The sequence below is a fragment of the Vombatus ursinus genome, unplaced genomic scaffold, assembly GCF_900497805.2.
Source record: "Vombatus ursinus unplaced genomic scaffold, bare-nosed wombat genome assembly UNPS02014951.1, whole genome shotgun sequence".
NCBI lineage: Eukaryota > Metazoa > Chordata > Mammalia > Diprotodontia > Vombatidae > Vombatus > Vombatus ursinus.
Genome location: NW_020954729.1, coordinates 2,438,300 through 2,460,133, shown reverse-complemented (window position 1 = coordinate 2,460,133; position 21,834 = coordinate 2,438,300). Strand labels below are relative to the sequence as shown.

Here is a 21,834-nt window from a genome sequence, read left to right as displayed (position 1 = left end):
CATTCCTTTTAATTTTAGATTTAAAAAAAAATCAGCTGTACAAGGACAGGACAGAAGAGACGTGGCTAGACAGCACTTGGAGTGAGAAAGATCCAAGGGTTTAATACCGAACCGAAGACTCAACAGTGGATGCCAAGAAGTGCCCTGTGATGAGGAGCATAGTGTCTCAGATCAGAATGGTAGTAGAACAGCTGCTGTTTGTGTCTCAGACTACACATCCACTGTGTTGTGTAATTCTGGGCCCCTCACTCCAAAAAGGGCAATAATAGGCCAGGACAAAAACCTTCAGAGTAGGGCAGCCAGGATGGTAAGAGGAGTCTTGACCATAACGTCTGAGGGATCCTCTCCAGCACCTTCTCTGGGCCAGACACTTGCTAGCTGCTAGGAAGACAGAAGAAACAAGCAGTGTCTGCCCTCGACAAACATTCATTTGGCTGGTTGTTTAAGGAACTAGGGGTGTTAAGCTTGGAGAAGATAGGACTGGGAGAACACAGTAAGCTACCTTCAAAGATCTGAAGACCTATCATGTAGACGAGATTTATTTTGCTTATTTCCAGAGGAAAAATCACTGAGTAATGGGCCAATAGTATAAGGAGTCAGCTTAATGCTCGATATCTTTATTAGGAAGTTCATCCATGTAGCTGATCAAAACCAAAATGGCCTGCCTTGCAGAGTAGTCAGCTGCCTTTGCTAAAGATGTTCAGATAGAGAAGTTGGCTGACTGCTTGTCAGGGATGTGGAAGGGTAGGTTCATGCATTGGGTTAAAGGTTAAACTAAATAAGATGCTAGATATTCTACTCTTTAATTAATAATGAATTCTTAGTAATTATATCTTATGACATTCTATCCTAACGTAACCATCCTAAGACAGCATGGCATTGTCAACAGTGTTGGAATTGGAGTCAGGAGAGACTTGGGTTCAGAAAGCCTCTGACACTTCAAAGCTATGTAAACATGGACAAGTTACTTTATTAGCCTCAATATTCTCGTTTGTAAAATAGGGATGTTATCTGTGCTAGCTTCATCACATTGTTGCCACTATGCTCAGATGAGAATGTATATAAAGCTCCGTGCAAACTTTAAAGTGCTGTAGGACACTGATACCAAAGTGAGACAGGCCCTACACCCTGGGCTTGCGGGCCTGGAAGCCACATGTGGCCCTCTAGGTCCTCAAGCATGACCTTTTGACTGAATCCAAACTTCACAGAACAAATCCTTTTATTAAGTCAAAGGGTCACACTTGAGGACCTAGAGGGCCACAGATTCTCCATCCCTACCCTGGGCCCTTACATTCTTTTGAGGGGTTAGAGCATGTTTAGAGATGTAGAACTGCAGGACAGAAACAATAAAAACTGGGGGGGGGGGGCGGATCAGAAGAGGCCACTTGAAGGAGTTACTACCTCAGTTGAGCCTTGAAGGGAACTATGAGTTCATAGAGACATGGAACCTGAAAAGTAGGAGCATAGAGTAGGAGAGGAGGAGTAATGTTGAATCAGTCTGGATGCCTCAGCAGGAGCCAGATTGGGAAAGGCTTTAAAGGCCAAACAGGAGCTATTTTATTCTAAAAGCAAGAGGTGACTACTGACACTTCCTTTGCAGGTGAGTATCGGAGAAGGATGAGAGGTTGAAAATTCAGAGAAAGGGGTATAATTGAGATAGAAGACAGTCAGCTCAAGGGCATAAGTAGAGAAGCAAAGAGAATCATAATAATGATGGTGGCTCACACTTAATATTTTAAGGTTTGATTTACATTACATTACCTCATTTGATCCTCAAAGTAACCCTGTGAGGGTAGGTACTATTATGCCCATTTTACAGGCAAGTATATATGCTTAGAGAGTTTGGTTGAGTGCTTTATCCAAGGTCAGACAGTGAGAAGAGCCACCTCATCCCCTGAGACAGGAGAAAAGGAGGCAAGAATAGGGATGATCAGGTGATTTAAAGTCTGGAATTAGAGAGAAAAAGGAATTCAAACAAATGAACAGTTCTTTCAGTGAAATATTAGGTGAAGTCCTATGTTTAGAAGAATTGGAGAAGGGGATGATGAAAATGGCTTGAGGAGTGAACAGAAGGTTTAGAATACCTGCATTCCTATTAAGTGGACATGAAACTTTTTTTTTTTAATTAGAAGGTGTTAAAAGTGTCTGCTTTCTTTTCTGAAGATGCTTCTTGCTGGAGCAGTAAGAATTGCTGACAAAATAGAATCTGGAAAAACTTCTGTGGTGATCCATTGCAGTGACGGCTGGGATAGAACAGCACAGCTCACATCTCTGGCTATGCTTATGTTGGACAGCTATTACCGCACCATTCAAGGATTTGAGGCCCTTGTAGAAAAAGAGTGGACGAGCTTTGGGCACAGGTTTGCATTGGTAAGCTGAGATCATTTGGTTAGTAGTTAGCTGTGATGTCATCATCTTCAATATATTTCCTGTTCTATACTAGAAATGGTGGGTTACTATAATAGAATAACACAAAATGTGAAATTCGTAGTGTTTCTGATGGGATATTTTTATACCTTCCTTCTGTGTCCCCATTGCAATTATAGCTAACTCCTAAATAAATATCCAGGAACCAGCTAGCTGTTTGTAGTTAGTTTGCACTGGGGTTTGCTTTGGAGTGAACTCAAAGGTGACATTTTGTCTTTTAGTTAAAAGCATAGTGATTGTGGGTCTCTCTCGGGTTTGTCAGTACTGTTGAGAAGAGAAGGAGCTTTTAAAAGTTCTTCAAGTAGTTACTTTGTGTTTATGTGATCAGTTGCCAATCAATGTAGATAAAGGATTTCTATGTATGTCCTTTGCAGGTGGCCAGGCTTAAAAATATTTTTTAAATCATATAAGCTTGTTGATCATATGCATATTTCTTTAATTACCTCATTTATGTGAAAGAAAATGACAAGACATCAACATCTTAGGGCACAGTAGAGAGACTGGAAAAGTCCCCAAATAAGAAAAAAGTTACTTACATTATACACCTAATATACATACATATGTAACTTGTTTTTTTTCTTTTTAAAAGAGAGTAGGCCATGGTGATGACAACCATGCAGATGCTGATAGATCTCCTATATTTCTGCAGTTTATTGATTGTGTCTGGCAAATGACAAAACAGGTAAGAGACTTTAGAAAGTATCATGCAAATATGTGTGGTCTTTTAGTTAAGATATTTTATAATGAGGTTGAAGATTAGCTATATTTTCAGTGAAGTTCCCCGGTAGAATTAAGATGAGCTTTATGTATTCATTGATGGAAAGATTGGGATTCTTTGATCCTGTTTCACTCAGTTTGATTGTATTTCAACAGAGCACTTTCTGAGAATGTGTGTTGTCCTCTCTCTCTACCTTTTCTGCTGACAGGTGGGGGACCTGCTTTATCATCATTCTTCTAGAGTCATAATTGCTTTTGACTTTGATCAATTGTTCTGTCTTTCTAAGTTGCTTTCCTTCATGGTGTTGTGATTTCTTGTGAACTATTTTCCTGGTTCTACTAACTTCACTTTGCATCGGTTCTTACAAGGCTTCCCAAGACTCCGAATTCTTCATACTCATTTAGAAGCACAACAGTCTTCCATGCCACATGCCACAATTTCCTCAGCCATTCCCCAATTGGTAGAATACCACATTGTTTTCAGTTCTTTGCTACCACAAAAAGTGCTTCTGTAAACATTTTTGTACGTATGTGTCTTTCCTTCTGTCCTTGACCTCTTTGGGGTGTATGCTCAGTAGTGATATTGCTAGATTAAAAGGCCCATATGCATTTCCAGTGACATCCCCAACCACTTTTGCACCATCAGGTTGTCTTCTAATTCTCTTTATGGCCCTGGGCTGAGAGGACCCAAGCCTCTGCTTGTACAAATACATGGAATCCCTCCACTGAATTATTGCCACAAAAACTAAAAGTAATAAAATTATGGGACAAACTCACTTATCCAGAGGTCACATTTCTGGCAACCTAATCTGTAATATGGCCCAGAACTCAGAAGTAAGCAAAGAGATCTGCCTTGGAGGAAGCAAAATCCACATTTCACATACTTCATGGGCTTTGTTTATAAGACAAATGCTTCCCTCAGAACCAGTTTACTCTTCCTTTATGTACTACGAGAACGAACTGAGTTGTTTGATTCCCAGCTTACATACTATAAATGACACATGAGAAGAGCAGCAGGAGTAAGGAGAAGGAGGAGAACCTGTGCAGGCAGGCAGGATGACAGCAACAAGAGGAGACCAAAAAAGGCCTCAATTCAGAGCATTCAGAAGCCTCAGAACTTGGAGGAGATGCTCTTTAGGGTTCCTTCTGTCTCTAGCCCTCACTCTGTCTGTTTCTCTTTTACACCCTGCCCCCCCCCATCTCCTGGCCACATCTTCATTTGTAACATGCCATTATCTGCAGCTCAAGATTAGGGTAAAGAACATCTCCATTACTGCTAGACACCAGCATGAAGACAATCCAGCTAACTGCAGATTCAGGTGTTGGAGGGTGGTCCAGGGCCAGGTTTTCCCATGACTTCTTCAGACCAGTGATGGACAAAGGACTGGACAACTCAATGTTGACTATATTGGTTTTGCGAGCATTCATTTGTCCTTAATATAGTTGCAATAAGAATGTAATTAATTTTTAAAAATCATTGCTAACTGATTTTTAAATCCAGAAGCCCTGTATGAAAATATGAAGTACCCTAAGGCTTAGTGCAGTTTTAAACTGTTAAAGTTTCTTTCAATTAAGACTGTTTTTACACTCTTAAAGCTTCAAACTTCACTAAGATTTGGGCACACTGTGGAGTAATAGGAACATCTGCTTCTTAAATTTTATATATATATTTAATTGGCTACTGAATAAATAATCTGTCAAATGAATTATGCAAGTTAAGATGCACACTAATGATAAAAACAAAATGTGATTTTCTTTCCAAGATCCTAAGCTGCAGAGCAGGAGCTTAGGATCTTGGAAGTTGTCTGGAGCCCTGAGAGATTCAGTGACCTCCCCAGGGTCACACAGCCAGGACCCTTCAGAAGGAAGGCTTGAAGCCAGCTCTTCTGACCTCAGGCCAACCCCCACCCCCCAGCCTCTCTGCCACAGTTTTTTGTTGTTGTTTTTCCAGTTAAGTGCTACAGAGTCGGGAAAACTGAACTTTACTAATGTACACAAATGCAATACAAACTTCTGACTTGGGGTTTTGTTTTATCCTTGAAAAGATAGTGAATGTTGTTGTCAGGTGCTTTCAAATAAACATCAAACACCTTTTGAGGGGAAGAGAGCAGAGCAACAATCATCAGCTGCTGGGACTCCCCCTCCCATTGTTTTAACTTAATTACTATTTCTTTCTATCACTAAAGGGTGTTTTCAGAGCGGCACAGAATTAATTACAGCTGCCTGAGTAGTCAGTAACACTGCAGGAAAGGTGCAAGCCAGGATCCCAAGGATATTGGCCCATGAAAAGGGGAAACAGCAGGACTTCACCTTCAGAGCAAGGCAACGTGGCCTCCAAAAATTACCTAAGGGACACATTTGTCCAACTGTCACTTTAGGTAGGGATGTCTGATCCTGCCACCTCTGCTGTAGCGAAATCCCAATCGGATGGTATTTGTTGTGCGTCTTATTTTGTGTGTTAACACGAGTCACAACATATTATCCCTGGAGGTCTTCCAGCAGAGGCTGGTGGACCACTTGTCTGAGATACTGTTGAGAGGATTCCTGTTGAGAAATGGGTCAGGCCAGCTGACCTCTGAGGAGCCTTTCTCCACCTGCCATGATCTTTCCGTGTCTAGGTAACACAAAAACACTGGTTGCCAGACTGTTCAAACACAGAACACCTGCTAGCTCCCAGCTGCAGGACAGTGGGGGTAGGTAAGAATTTATTCAGACCCCCATAAAGCAATAATAAAAAGCGATAGTGGCAAAAATAAATGTTGGAGGCCAATTTCAGTGTCAAGCCCATAGAGCACTGTACCAGCCCATGACTTCAAGCGACAGAGGGTTGGCCAGGTACACTTCTCATTCTGCACTATCACCACACTGACTAATACATTCCACTATTGCCTGGGAGGTTTTAGACAAAATCTCTTTGAGCTCTAGACCTTTTCTTTGTTTCAAGCTATCAGCAAGCCCTAACCTACTTTCCAATTCTTTGTTGAAATTGTCAAAAGCCAACAGAGTTAAGCAGACAAAGGGCTTTTCCTTTCTTGCCAAATAGTCACCATCTGTTCACCTTTGGTCAGATGCTTAGCTATGGCTGAGCGTTTTTAGAGTTGTGTTTTAGGTTGTGTGCTTGCAATCTAAAGCAAATGTTTCCTCCTCTTTTTAAGTTTCCTTCGGCATTTGAATTCAACGAACTCTTCTTGATTACCATCTTGGATCACCTTTACAGTTGTCTCTTTGGGACTTTTCTGTGCAACTGTGAACAGCAACGGTTAAAAGAGGTAAAGATGCCCTACTTTTATTTTGTATTTATGATGTTCATCCAGATGTTTTTCTAGTCAGGTGGCTTTAGTGGAGAGAATACAGGACTAGAAGTCAAGAGAATTGGGTTCTGCCTCTGAGTTTCTCACTAACTAGCTGTTTGACGCTGGCCAAGTGACTTTACCTTCCTTGGGCCTCAATTTCTTCATCTATAAATCAAGGGGTTGAACCAGATGACCAAAGCTATCTCTTGTATGATTTTAGGGTTTTTTGTTTCAAAGAGATTTTCTATGGCTCTTAGCAGAAAGGTACATGAGTAAATAAAATCAATGGATAATCTAAGAACTTTAGTTTAGCCAGTAGTTTAACCTTCTCTGCCATCAAACCTGTGACAGGAACTGGTGCCAGATATTGTGTAGAGTTGTATTTTAGCTCCTAGCCCTTCTGAGATCATAATCAGAGAAGTGATCTAATATGGGGGAAGGAGAGGAAAAATGGCATAGGTATTTTCATAAGCTAAATGAACAATCTTCCTGAATTAAAAGTGACTATTTTAAGTGTGGGGCTGCTAGATGGTGCTGCAGTGAATAGAGTGCCCAGCCTTGGGTCAGGAAGGCTCATCTTCCTGAGTTCAAATCTGGCCTCAGACGCTTAATAGCTGTGTGACTCTGGGTACTTCATCCTGTATGCCTCAGTTTCCTCATCAGTAAGATGAGCTGGAGAAGGAAATGGCAAACCACTGCAGTATCTCTGCCAAGAAAACCCCAAAATAGGGTCACAGAGAGTCGGACATGACTGAAAAATGACCGAACGAAAAATATCAAGTGACTTACGCGCAACAGAAAGCTTTAGATTTGAAGACAAAATATTCTGTAAGGAAAGTGAACTTTCCTACTCTGCAGAAATGTCAAATGAATCGTTTATTCATTAGCTTTAAATATCCTTGATATTCTTCCAGAGCCTTTAATGTCCAGTTCATTAATAGAAAACAAAAGAAGGATGTTATCACTGTCATTCTAGTGGTATAATGCTATATTATAGCTGATCCCTTATTGGTTACTCTTAAATCCTGTCATCTACAGAAATCATTTAAATGATGTTAAGAATAATGATTTGCAAAGCTTTTTCAGCATTTTGTATAGTGAAGTACAATAGCATCGTATAAGGTAAAAATTCCAAAGATAAAGGTATATTCAGTTATTTTCTACTGGCTTATTCTGTGGAATGTGAAAAAAGGTTTGTACAGTAAACCACAAACCACTTCATATTTCTACAAATTGACACTAGCACAGTGCCTACTAGAGAAGCAAGATGAGAGCAGAGCAATTATCAATATAAATTATGATTTAATTGTTATTTTCTTTGATTAGTCAGAGAGGGATCAGTAAGATCTGACTACATTAAAAGACTGATTATAGTGCAGTAAATACTTGTCTGTAGTCACTTAAATACTTTTATCCCTCCCTGCAACACATACACACACACACACCCTGTCATCTAATTAATAACTCCTTTTTTATTCCTTTGTGCAAAGGAAGGGAAAGCAGAAAGGGCAAGGAAAGCCAGGTATACATGAAGTCTGCCATGCAGCTTGCATCTTAAGAGAATAGGATTTCAGAAGGCTCAGAGAAAGGAGAGGTAGGTCACCATTGATGGAGTAAAGTTCTGCAGGAGAAGTCAGCCCAGAAAGAATTGGAAGGGCTCACAGGTGAACTTCCGTAGACACAAAGACAAACCATTCCCCAGTGGGGAAAGGGGGAGGACTTTTCTAAAGAGCAAGTTCACCTTGGGTTGTGTCAGCCAAGAAAACTAATGCGATCTCGGCCTCATTGAGAGGTGCCTAGGGTCTGGTAGCAGTTCGATGATATTCACACTATACCTGGTCCTGGTCAGGCCATGTTGTATGTTGTATTTGGTTCCAGATGCCACATTTTAGGAAGCTGGAAAACATCCAAAGGAGGGTAACCAGGATAGTGAAGGGCCGTAAGATTGTGCCATTGGAGAATTAGTTGAAGGGACTCTGGGGATGTTTAGCCTGGAGAACAGAAGACTTAGCAATCATGATATCTGTCTTTAAGTATTTGAAGGGCTCTTGTATGAAAGAGGGATTAAACTTGTTCTCTTTAGCCCCAGAGGACATCTAGGAGCAATGAGTGGAAGTTGCAGAGGCAGATTTAGATTTGAGGTCAGGAAAAGAGCAAACAAACAACTACCTGACAATTAGAACTATCCTGAAATCAAATGGGTCACCCTTGGGAAGCGGCAGGTTAGTACCCCCTCGTCGAAGGCCTTCAAAGACTATGTTTGATCACTTGTTGGGTATATTGCAGAGAGGAATTCTTTTTCGGGTCTGGGTTGAAGTAGATGTCTTCTAGTTGCTTTCAACTCTGCGATTCTCCAATTCTGAAAATAATAAAAGCTTGAGGGGGCTTTCATCTTTCTCTTACAACCAAAAGTGTTAGAATAACCTTGACATGCTATGCAGCAGGAGCTCCCCAGCATCATTTAGACCATAACTTTTAACCAAACCAATCAGCCATGCAGTCCATCAGCCCCTGGCAACTATCTGAGAGTCTCTCTTGACTGTGCTAACATATATGGATCTACTACAGTTAATCCTTTCATATTGAAGTTCTGATCAGAACAATTCCACAATGGTTCCCCAACTTTGTATGTGTCTGGAGCGCTGGACAAGTGGCTAAATTTCACCTTCAGACACTGGGTAAAAGCAGGCCTGGTACGCCTGTCTTGGCAGTGTGCGGGCACTAAGGAACCTGACCCTAACCATCCCTTGCTCTTCTTTCTGTAGAGAGCCGACTGCTTTGTCTGAATTCAGCATGTCCAGATTTGCCCTCTTCTACATTCCTTTGGAATTCGAGTTCTTTGAAGGCAGAGAGAGTTTTTCATTTTTGTCTTTCTGTCCCCAGTGCGTAATATAAAGCACTGCCCGTAATGGATGCTTGGTCAATGTCAAATTCAGTTTTATTCTGTTGAATTACCCTCTCCTATGAATGACTTGTCCTGCTACTGATTTTGATTTTGGATTACCTTTTTGATATCCTGTGAATTTGCCCTTTGAAATGGCAGTAGGTGGGGCGGGAACGGGCAGGGTATCACTGAACTTTGCCTAGAGGTCTATGATAAATCTTCACAGGGAAAAGTTAACTAATTTACGTTTAGGTATTGCCCTCTATTTAAATTATCATCTGATGCCTTGCACAGAAGTGACCCTGCATTCTCAGAGGCTGCATGAGCAGAACACAAGCTGTGGCAAGTCCTAATGAAATGAAGTGGACACTAATTAACTCTGTCTGAGGGTCAGGGACCTATCTAGCTATGTTTAGGGAGCCTCATCACAAGGTGGCTTGGTAACTTTTTGGTTACAGCATCTCTCAAAGATCATCTCCTGAGTTGTAGAGGAGTTGTGCACTGATATAAGGAATTTAATGATCATGTAAGTGATAGAAGTGAATGCGCCCACTACCCTTTGACCTGGTCAGGACATGTCTGGAGGAGTGTATTCAATTTTGGATGCCATATTTTAGGAAGGACCTGGATAAACTGGGAAGTTTCCGAAGAAGAGCAGTTATGAATGTGAATAGCTTCCAAATCATTGTATTGGAAGGTGAGTTGAAGCAATTGGGAATAGTTAGCCTTGAGAAGACTCCAGAGGAACATGCTGGCTATTCTCAAGTATCTGAAGGACTGTCACAGGAGAGAGGAAATTAAACTTGTTTTTCTTGGCCCCCAAAGGCAGAACTAGGAGTAAAGGGGGAATTCAATGCAGCAAACACCCTGCTGAGCATTAGGGATACTGTCGTGGCAAGACAGGGCAACAAGCATTTGTACTAGGTGGTGGGGATACAAATACAAGCAAAAAGAGAGACAGTCCCTGTCTTCAAGGAGAGGGATTATGTTCTCAAGGGGGCAGATAACACGGTAGGGAGCTAAAAAAGAGTGGGACAGTTGGAGTGTCAGAAGTCTGTAAAATCAGAGGCTGAGACAGCAGAGGAATAAAAGTAGGCCACCCTAAACCCCTCCCCAAAATGGAGGCCCCAAGAGGAATTTACCAGTGGGAGGGGAGGACTTGCCCAGCCAAGATATTCCAGGGTTAGAAGAGGGAAGATGCAGGGCAAGTCAGCAGCTGAGGTATGGTGGCAAAGTCTGGAAAGACAGAAGCAGAACCTGGAGGGGGATGAAAGTTAGTTAGCCAGCTTGGGCCCCTAATGCTTCTATGGATCTGTGACCTTATCTATGTAGGTATTCTCTCCATCAGCTACAAAGGCATCTAGGTGGCACAGTGGATAAAGTGCTGGACCCAGAGTCAGGAAGACCCGAGTTCAAATCCAACCTCAGATACGTGCTAGCTGTGCGGCCTTGGCAAGTTACTTAACCTGTCTGCCCCAGTTTCTTCATCTGTACAATAAGGCTTATAATAGCACCTATCTTCCAGGGTTGTGAGGATTAAACTTCTGTGAAGTGCTTTGCAAACCCTAAAGCACTATAAAAATGCTAGGTATTATTATTAAAGACGAAAATGAAACCATCCCTGCCCTCAAGGAGCTTAGACTCTACTGTCATAGAATCTGTAAGTGTGAGTGTAAGAGAATTTGCGGGAGAAGGCATTAACAACTCAGAGGAGATAGGAATGACTTCACAGAGCGGGTGACGTCTGGACTGAACCATGAAAGAAGACGAGGAAGGGTGAGAATGAGGGACGGCTCGTGGCGAGGTCGACTGAAATGTATAGAATGGATGAAGGGGAGTATGTGAGGCAGGATTGGAGCCTGTTGAGAGTCTTAACTGCCTGATTCAGAAGTTTGTCTTCTGATCCTCTGGGCAGTGGAAAGGCATCTGTGGTTAGTTATTTTTGGGTTGGGGTTTTTTTTTTTTGTTTTTTGGTCGCTTCAGTTTCCGAATATAGCCCCCACCCCCAAATAACAAAAAGAGTTTTAAAAACAAGCCGTTCATTAAAACTGATTAACACTTTAATCAAGTGTGAAATATATGCTGTGTTTCACCCCTGAAAAGAAGGAAAGGAGGCCCATTCTCATCTCCTCTTCACTGCCAGAGTTGGTTATTTTAATTGTACAGCATTTGGGGGTCTTATTATTGGTATTCTTTCAATTTACATTGCTGTAGTCATTGTGAATGTTATTTTTTTGGTTTAGTTTACTTTGTACCCATTTATATAAGTCTTTCCATGCCCCACTAAGTTCTTCATATTTATCATTTCTTGTGGTTCAGTAATATTCTATCACATTCATCTATGTTTGTTAAGCCATTCCCCAATCCCCCCAGTGTTTTGCTGTTACAATGAATGTTGCTATAATTATTTTGGTATAATATGGGGCAGTTCTTTCTATCCTTGACTTAGTTGGTGATATATGCCTAACAGTGGCATCTCTGGGTCAAAGGATATATTTTACTCACTTTCTTAGCATAATTCCAGATTGCTTTCTAGATTAGTTGGACCAATTCACATTTCCACCAACAGTGTGTGAGCATGTTTGTCTTTGTACAAACCTTCCAACATTGACTTTTCCCATCTTTATCATATGTATCAAATTTGCTCAGTGTGTGAAGAGAAACTTTGGAGTTGTTTTGATGTACATTTCTCATTATTAGTGATTTGGAGCAATATTTCACATGGTTGTTAATAGCTTGCAATTCTTTAGACCAGTGGTGTCAAACTCAAATAAAAATGGATCCCTATGGCTACAAATTGACTTTAAAAAACACAAATTAACATTCCTTCTGTTATACTTTTTTGTGTTTTTCTTTCTTTTGTTAAACATTCCCCAATTACTTTTTTTTTTAATTTATTTTTAGTTTTCAACATTCACTGCCATAAGATTTAGAGTTTTAAATTTTCTGCCCCCCCCCAAGACAGTATACAATCTGATACAGGCTCTACATATACGTTCCCAATTACATTTTAATACGGTTTGGGCCTTCTTTGTCAGTTTGACACCTCTGCTCTAGGTGTTTGAATCCGAACTTCACAGAACAAATCCTTTTATTAAGGGGATTTCTTCTGTGAAGTTTGGATTCAGTCAAAGGGCCACGCTTGAGGACCTAGAGGGCCACATGTGGCCTCAAGGCTGCAGGTTCCTCACCCCTGACATAGACATTTTCCTTTTATTAATGATAACTAGCTGTATTGTCTTTGATACTCCTAGTGGCCTGTTTTCAGCTTTTCCTTTGGACAAATCTGAAGCTTTGTCTAATACTGCAGAACAGCCACAGGTCAAGTTGCCAGTAACAATTCTTGGGTATTTTCAGAACTAAACCCCTTTATGTGAGATCCAAGATGGGCTCATCGTGCACTGAATTCTGCTCTGAGTAGAGTTGTAACAGTTATAGTGGGTAATTTTGGCCACTCTGTTAAGTTCTCTTAAAAAAAAAAAAATCATCATCATCAAATACTCTTAGGTTCCACTAGGTGGAGCTGAATATTTGCTTATTACTTTTCATGGTTACTAAACTGGTTTTGTAAACTGACGAACAATGTAAAGCTCCTTCAAAGTGTAATTTCTGACATCACTGAACTAGAAAGAGATGCTCACACTGTGCAAAAGGAATTAGAAATCTAAAAATAAAGCCAGAGGAACTAAAATTCTAAAACATGAAATTAATGGTTTTGTGTTTGCTGGGGTTTTTTTATTAAATATAATTTCTAATTAAATGCCAAAAAAATGAAAAGTTCAGAATAAAATGCTTTTGTGTATGTGTCTCTTAAATGACAAGTTGGTTGGCCCAAAATAAATTCATTGAAATTGTTTATTTGACTTTCTATTTTTACTTTTGAATAATATTTTGGTTTTTTTCCTTAATCTGTGTTTTAATAGTAACTTGTCTTGTGCATAATTAAAAAAAAAAAGCACACCAAGTTTACATGTTATTTTCTGCGAGTTTGTTTTGTTTTTTAAAAGAAATAAAATGTTAGTGAGGCCATGTTAACCAGTTGTGGTGTTTTCAATTCAGTGCAAATGTTTATATTCTTTCCAAATAACATAATGTAGTAATATAGGGATCATTTATTGTATAGCATATAATACAGTGCCTTGCACACAGTATGAATTACTTAAAAATTTGTTGGATTAAATTACATTTGACCTTAGTAGGGAAAGTTTTTGCAGCCCTTGGATAAGGATGTCCCCTTCTCCACAAATGCCTTTACTTTCCTGATTATGTAAACTCTGCCTTCCCATAATGGAATGTTCCCTTCATTCTGCCATTTAGCTTTAACATGAGAGCAAAGATGCTAAAAAATTCACAATCCTAACTCTTGTGTTATTTTTTGGCTGTAAAAATATTTGTTTATTGAATAGAACACTAAACTCGTGGGTCTAGGGTCAAAGGACCTGAGTTCAAATCCCTGCCCTCCTCCTTAGACATGTGTGATCATGCACAAGTTACTTGACCTCTATAGCATTTACTTCCTCATCTATCAAATGTACCCAATGATCTCTAATGCCCCTTCGAGTGTTTAACATTTGTTAAATGCTTATGGTGTACTGGGCACCAAATTAAAAATCATGGCTTTGAATCTGGAAAGGGCCTTAGAGGTCATGGAGTTCAGCACTTTGGTTTTATAGACATGGAAACTGAGGCCCAGAGCGGTCAAATAACTTGTCTAGGGTCACACGGTTTAGTAAATATCAAAGACAGGCTTCAAAAATCTCTGGTTTCCTGATAGCAAGTACCCTGGTTTGTCAGCTCACTGTGCTACCTACTTCTGTACCCAAGTATAATGCAATTTTGGAAGTGATCAGGACAAGAGAGAACAGACCAGGAATATGTGAGGAGAGAAAAGAATCGAGGAAGGCTAACCGAAGGAGTTGGTATTGAATTAAGCCCTGAAAGAAGATAAGGAATCTGAAAGGTGGAAGTGAGGAGGGGAATGTATTCCAGGCAAAGGGCCTAGCCTGCTGAGTTCAGGGGTTAGTTCTTTTGGCTGAAACATGAAGTAAGTGTAGGAGGTTTATGTTAAAGCTGGGAAATTAGGCGAGATCCAGATTGTGGGAGGTTTGAAACAGTATTCTGAAGCTTTTATGCTAGCAGCAGTAGGGAATCCCTGAACGTTGTTGAGCAGGAGAGTGATGTGGTTGTACCTATGCCTTAGGAAGATTATTTTGACAACTGAGTGGAAGATGGATTATAGAAGGGAGACAGGAAACAGATCTGTTGTTGTTTAGCCGTTTCAGTTGTGTCCGACTCTTCATGACCCCCCCCCCCCCTTTGGAGTTTTCTTAGCGGAGATACTGGAGTAGTTTACCATTTTCTTCTCCAGCTCATTTTGCAGGTGAGGAAACTGAGGCAAACCGAGTAAAGTGACTTGCCCAGGGTCACACAGCTAGTTAGTATATGAGGCCAGGTTAGTCTTTCTGACTCCTGGCCCAGCATGCTGTCCACAAAGGCTCGGCAAGTGATAATGAAGACTTGATTTAGGATAGTGGCAATGTAGAGAGAAGAGAATGAATGTCAGACATCATGGAGGTAGAAAAGATGGGACTTGGCAACTGATGGACTGCAGTAGGTGAAGCCGAGGGAAGAGTCAAGGATGACGTTCAAGTTTCCAACCTTCTCTAAATCCCTTCCAGCTCTAAATCCCATGTTCTTACATTGATGCCTAACTGCCTCTAAGCTTCTGTAAGATCAGGACTAGGTCTCTTGTACTTTGATTTCATCCCTAGATCTGAGCCATGTGTAGATGGGTATTTTGCAAAATGTTAAGTACTCTTCCCTCTCCCTTAACCTTCCAGTCACTTGCCAAATCTTATCAATCCAACCTCCACAACATCTCTTTCATCTGTTCCCTTTTCTCCTTTCCATTGACTACGGCCCCATTACAGGCCCGAATCGCCTCTCTCTGAGGCTATTAGAATTACCTCCTTGTTGTTCTCCCTGCTTAAAATATCTCTTTTCCAATCCATCCTCCACACAACCACCAAATTAACATTCCTAAGACATAGGTCTGCAGATGTTTCTCAAATTCAACACGAACAAAATGGAATTTATTATCTTCCCCCCAAAAACCACTCCTCTACCTATCTTCCCTGTTTCAGTTGAGGACAGATACCTCTATCTTTCCAGTCACTCAGACTTACCATTTCATAGTCAGCCTCCTTTTCCTTGTCCTTATTCCTCCCCATAGCCAGTCACAGGTTCAAAAAAATCAGCTTTATAAATACAATATGGGAGTGACATGGTTAGTAATAGCTATTAAAAGTACTGAGAGTTTTAGTGGACTGCAGCGTCAATATGAGTCAATGTTGTGTTGTGGTAGCCATCAAAGTTAATGTGATCTTGGGCTCCCAGAAGAGCTTCCTGGCCTAAGGAGGCGATAGGCTCTCTCTCGACTTTGCCTCTGAGTGTCATACTTGGTTTTGAGCAACACCGTTGAGAAAGGATATTGATTAGATGGAGAGTGTTCACAGGAGAACATCCAGGATGGTGAATGCCCTTGAGACACATCAGAATTGGTTGGGAAACTGTGGGAATGTTTAGCCTGGAGCAGAAAAGACTCAGAGGGACCGGGATACTTCCAATCAAGTATCTGAAAGAATGTCATGTGGAAAAGGACTCAAGTTGTTCCATTTGGTTCCAGAGGACAGAACCAAGAACAGCAGGTGGAAATTGCAAAAAGGAAGACTGAGATTTGCTGTCAGGAAAAAAATTCCTACTAATGTGATTTCATCAAAAGTAAAGTGGACTACCTTGGGAGGTAGTGGGCTCCCCACCATTGGAGGTCTTTGAGCTCTCGAAAACCTGGCTCCCATCTGCATTTAGATGCTTCATACCTATTACTTGATATAATTCCCCTATGTGTGCTCTACAATCCAGTCAAATGGGCATACTGGCTGTTCGCTATATTTGATATTCTATCTCTGTGCCCTTACACAATCTGACCTTACTGGAAATATGCATTCTTTTCTCACCTCCACCTCTTAAATCATTAGCCTTAAGGCTCAACTCTGGTATTACCTCCTTTGTGGTTTCTTTATTTCACCCTCTCCCTCCTTAAATTACTTCCTTACTGTTTATGGCTTGGATTCCTCCTCTCTCCCTGCCCCTCCATTAGAATGGAAGTTCCTTGAAGGCAAGGGATAGTCTTTTTTCATCTTTGCATGTCCTTGTTCGCATGCTATTGAATTGTTATATGATTATTAGAGGTGTTCATTTGTTTCATTGTTCTAATCTTATTCAGTAAAACTAGTAATAATTCTTGTGCATATCAGGAAAATGTTGAAGAGAAATTTATTTTTTTTAATTTATCCTTCTAGGGTGTGAATACAAAAACTATATCTTTATGGTCTTATATCAACAGCCAACTGGATGAGTTTTCGAATCCCTTCTATGTGAATTATGAAAACCACGTTTTGTATCCTGTTGCTAGTCTGAATCATTTGGAATTGTGGGTAAACTATTATGTCCGATGGAATCCACGAATGAGACCTCAGGTATTTGGGATGTTTTGTTGATTTTTTTAAAAACCATTTCTCTTGCTTCTCCAGTAAAAATAGTATAAAAAAGGATATATGATAAATAATGACATATAATGATGGCGAAAATTTTCTTCTCTTCTCCCATTTTTGAGTGATCTTTTATTTGTTCCATTGCTCTTGACGAGGTATTTCCTGGTACATACCAACTCACACTTTATCTAATCATCTCACCGTTGTTGTTGTTTTCAGTAACTGTGAGTGCATTGTTCTTCATTAGTTTTTACCAGGGATCTGTACTATTCTATTAGTTATTTTGAAGTGACTGTACTTAGGTGTTTCGATTTCTGTTTTCTCATCCAAGCTCTCTCTTCCTATGTGAGTGGTATAGAACACATAGTCGTCACTTACTAGGTACTGCACTTGAGTCTTGATTGTCTTGCTTTGTGTGATGCTGTCCACTAGAGGAGGTGAAGGGTGGGAGGAGAACAATCCCTAAAGCATTTGAGTACTTCAGATAAGCTTATCTGTATACAAAGGACATCATAAAAAGAAACAATTGTATTTGAAGTGTTTTGACAGGTTTGTATAAGTCATTTGTAAGTTTGGCAGTATATTTGTGATTCACAAAACAAGTACTTGCCTTTAAGAAATAGTGAAAGATGTTTCTTCCCTTATACACTTAAAATTTTTCCCAGTATGCTAATTTCTGGCTATTTGTCTATTGCCTCCCTGGGGTCCTGAAGCCCTCCTGCGATCTATTCCCATGCTAAGACATGTGTCCTGTGTTTTCTTGTCTCCTTCATTTTTATGTGTGTGGGGGAACAAGAGGATCACAAATTGAATTTCGATTACCATTGCCTCTATAAACAAGCTAATTTTCTTATACATCTTTCCCTTTGTTTGGCCTTGGGCTCCCAAGATATGGTAGATATATCAACATCTTTTTGGTGTCATCGTTGTTCAGTCATTTTAATCATGTCTAACTCTAAGTGACCCCACTGGGAGTTTTCTTGGCAAAGATACTGTTTTGCTATTTCCTTCTCCAGCTCGTTTTACAGATGAGGAAACTGAGACTAGTCATACAAATAGTATGTGATTTTATCAGTGTGGATCTGCCTTCAAAGGTATGGATTATAACCTATCCATGCCTTTTCATTTTGTATAGCTCTTGTCCATATCTTTTTCGTGGATCCATGAAATGTGCTGGAGATCATCCTTTAAGTCCTTTCATGTTATTCAGATACCAGTGACACATATAAGCAGCTGATTGATTATCCCTTACTCTCATCACATGGCCAGCCTGTCTCCTTTTCTTGAGATTTGTGTCTTTTGAGATCTTTTATGACACTTTTTGCACGTAATTCATTGTTGGCAATATGCTGCGATCTAATTACTCTCCCCATTGCCCTTTGGGTGACCCACAATTTTGTTTTGTGCTAGCCTATTATTGGCAAACCTATAGCATTTCCACAGAAACATTGGCGTTTAAAGGAGGATCTTGGGGTCATTGTTCAGTTTCCCAGTTGGAATCCAGCCCACTCTCTCTTTTCCTCTCCATGTCTGGGCCCACTTAATTATCCATCCATGACGTTTGTCCAAGATATATGAATGATGGACCAGCATTAAAGATTGACTATACCGTTGTATATCACAGGACAACAGGAATCTTAATTTTTCCTCTACAGCTAGGACAAATTTTTTGTTTTGAGTGATTATGAATCTTATTTGGGAGGCTCTGAAATATTCTGGGACTTGTTACAACCAGCACAATATTACCTGCAAACAAATTACCTCACTATCGGTAGGAAATGCCTTTGCCATTTGGACTTCATGCTCAACATCCTCCCTGACAGCAGCAGATACCTTTGAGCATATTTCTAATCATTTTATACTTCACTTTATATTAATAACCAGAGGATCATCGAAGTTCTGTCTGTTGGATTCAACAAGTAAACTTTAATTCTCTTAATATATATACATGAGACACTTTGTTAGTGAAGAATGTTTAAGACTGCATTTTGATCTACTGAATCAAATGTTTTAAAAAAAAAAAAAAAGTTAAACGATTAGGGTAGATCTTGTATTCTCTGTTATCAGGCCTGCATAAGCTGTAGACACCTGAAATCCTTCGGTGGGCTGCAGGTTGGGCAGGCCAGCTCCGTATCTTTCAGTCAGTTGTGTGACTGCAAAGATATGGTTTGTGGTAGGTAGAATATTTTATGTGAAATTCTTCCTGTTTCCTTCTATTTTCTTCAATAATGTCATCTATACAAGGGTAAATTATTCTGAGCTCTCATAGCTCAGTAGACATTTGGGTAGTAATAATATCTGTGATATCTTCAGATCACTCAGTCTCTTCCTCCTCTTTCAATCAATTTTTCAACACCCTCCAAACTGCTAGTTTGTAGCACAGATTTTTTTTCTGTGTATATTAGGTACAGTTCAGATATTAGTACTCTCTCTTTCCTTTAGTGCCACTTATACTTCTTGTTGTAGCGCCTTGAGAAGCATGTGGCATAGCAAATAAAGTGCTGTGCTCAAAATTAAGAACTGGCATACAATGTGAATTATGAAATACAATGGCTGTGAGGCCCTGGAAAAGTCATTTCATTTCTCAGTGCCTCAGGCAAACCTCGAGGTTTGCTACACCATTGAAATCATGGTTCCAGTCAGAACATTGTAGCATGTTAGAGTCCATGATGTTGGAATCCAGTTATGATGGGGCCAGTGTCATTGATGGAGCGACTAGTTAGCTATAGTTAGCTGGACAGATCTTTTCCCATTTTCATCTGTTGTCCACTACATTTGATCTTTGAATGCTCTTAGGACGATCTGCCAGTATTTCTGTCATCCACTTGTGATTCTTTTATAAGGCAATACTGTTGAAAATCTTTTCCTAGCGTCCTACATAGGAATTTGAATGTTTATATTTTAAGCCAATGATGCCTCTGCTACCATATCAGTTGTTTTTCAGTGGTTTCAGTTGCCTTCCACTCTTTGTGACCCTTTTTGAGGTTTTCTTGGCAAAGATACTGGAGTGGCTTGTCATTTCCTTCTCCAACTCATTTTACAGATGAGGAAACTGAGGCAAACAGGGTAAAGTGACTTGCACAGGGTCACACAGCTAGTAAATGTCTGAGGTCAGATTTGAACTTGGGTCTTCCTGACTCCAGGCCCACCGCTGTAGCCACTATGCCGCCTAAATGCCACATTGGGATATGTGGCAAAAATCAAGTGTTTGCTGGCCCTGAGGCAATTTCTAGGTTTCTCTTGTTCTCACTGTGGCAGTTTCTTTACTTTTATTTACTCTTTACTGGTTAAGCTTTGTTAAGAAATGTTTATGGTCTAATCAGCTCCTTTATCCATTTCCCATTTTGCAATGTAAAACTAAACTAAACTAAAGTTCTTACCTTTATTCAAAATTATGACTATTTTAATTGGGCAGTTTTTTTCTTAGTCTTTGATCTTGATTTTGATGTCTGTGCTCTCACAAATCGGTGGTCTTGACTACACATACAGCTGATTTTGAAAGAACTCATGTTGGTAACCAGTAGTTTTCTGTCAAGATGTTGTCAGTTTGCTTTTGGAGGGATTTTATTCATTGTTCAGAATGTCTCGTGCCTCCTGACTTTCTTCAAGAAATATTCTTGAAGGGAGCAGCTAGGTGGTGCAGTGGATAGAGCACCAGCCCTGAAGTCAGGAGGACCTGAGTTCAAATCCGGCCTCAGACCAAACACTTGACACTTACTAGCTGTGTGACCCTGGGCAAGTCACTTAACCTCAGTTGCCTTTAAAAAAAAAAAAAAAGTGTTCATGATATACAAATTTGAATTTCCTAAGTTGTCTACAAGCCTTTTTCTTTCATTGCTTAAACCTGACCCGTATTTTTCTCTGATAGTCCCCTGTGCCTTCCTTTGCACTGAAGTCACTGAGTATCAAAATGTACGTTGGGTAATAATTTGGAGCGTCTTACTGGGTTCTTTGATAATTTTTCTACTTCTTCATCCTCTGTAACAGAGATTAGTATAAAAGCTATGACTATCTTCATGGTGGCCTTTTTGCTTACACTTATTATGAGTACTGTAATCATGAGTTGTGTGAAATGTTTGTTGTTGCTTTTGTGTACTTCATAACATGAACCCCTGTCAACTTTTATTTGTATCTGAGAACCTATGACCTTTTCTTCCATTTAGGTGCAACCTGCTTATATCTTCTGGTTTCATTTATGTTGTCCCTTTTGATATGTTTCAGTTTCCACAGTAGTATGCTAATTCCTTTGTCATTGGACAAGGATTTCACATTGAGTAGCCAAGCTAAATGTTACTGCACAAGAAGAAGGCAGCCTCACAGGATGAAGGACCATTTTGTATTTTTCTTTATCTTGTCTCTAGGTTGCCAGCCTGCTGGTAATATTGTCACTTGGACATGTTACAGTAGGGGTTGAGGTTGGGGTGTGGATTAGATTAGGTGGTCATGGAGGTCCTCTATAACTCTGAAATTCTTTGAAATTTAATTCTTTTATAATCCCTAGTGCTTAGCACAGTACGTTGTACAGAGAGACACTTAATAGATGTATTGAACTGATTTTTTTTTTTGCACATGATTAATCTTAGTTGAAAGCACATCATACCATACCCACTTCTACCTTTTTGCTTCTGTCTTTATTCTCAACTGTTCCATTTTCTATTATGTGTAGAACTGTTTTGGTTTTAAGCCAGTGGTAGCAGAAGTTGACTTTAGCTAGCCCTATACTCTGTTTAAGAATGGCAGAGTTCTCAGTCATGTTAGTCAGGTTTTTAGAGATGTCAGCTAACGTTACCATTAGCTAATTCCATACTGGAGCCCATAACATATACAAGAATTTCCTTTCCTTCCTTTTTGGTTTTGGTGATGAAAATGGTTGCATGCTTCATGGTTATGGACCTTTTAGTGCTTCAGAGGAAAGGTACTGTATAAAAGGGAGTGAAGATGAGAATGTGTTACATGTGGG

General features: G+C 40.0%; 1 protein-coding gene across 4 annotated transcripts in view; it reads left to right on the top strand.

Moving 5' to 3' along the window:
* The window catches only part of MTMR1 (myotubularin related protein 1), a 67,400-nt gene that overhangs the window by 37,348 nt on the left and 8,218 nt on the right, over positions 1–21,834 (top strand). For 2 of the 4 annotated variants that reach the window (XM_027845057.1, XM_027845056.1), the window contains 4 exons: positions 2,164–2,370; positions 3,017–3,109; positions 6,300–6,413; positions 16,683–16,859. In XM_027845057.1, the coding sequence (XP_027700858.1) occupies positions 2,164–2,370; positions 3,017–3,109; positions 6,300–6,413; positions 16,683–16,859 (591 nt within the window). Of the gene's footprint in view, positions 1–2,163; positions 2,371–3,016; positions 3,110–6,299; positions 6,414–9,202; positions 10,747–16,682; positions 16,860–21,834 lie in introns of those variants that run through there. The other 2 variants (XM_027845059.1, XM_027845058.1) reach the window with 2 other exon arrangements.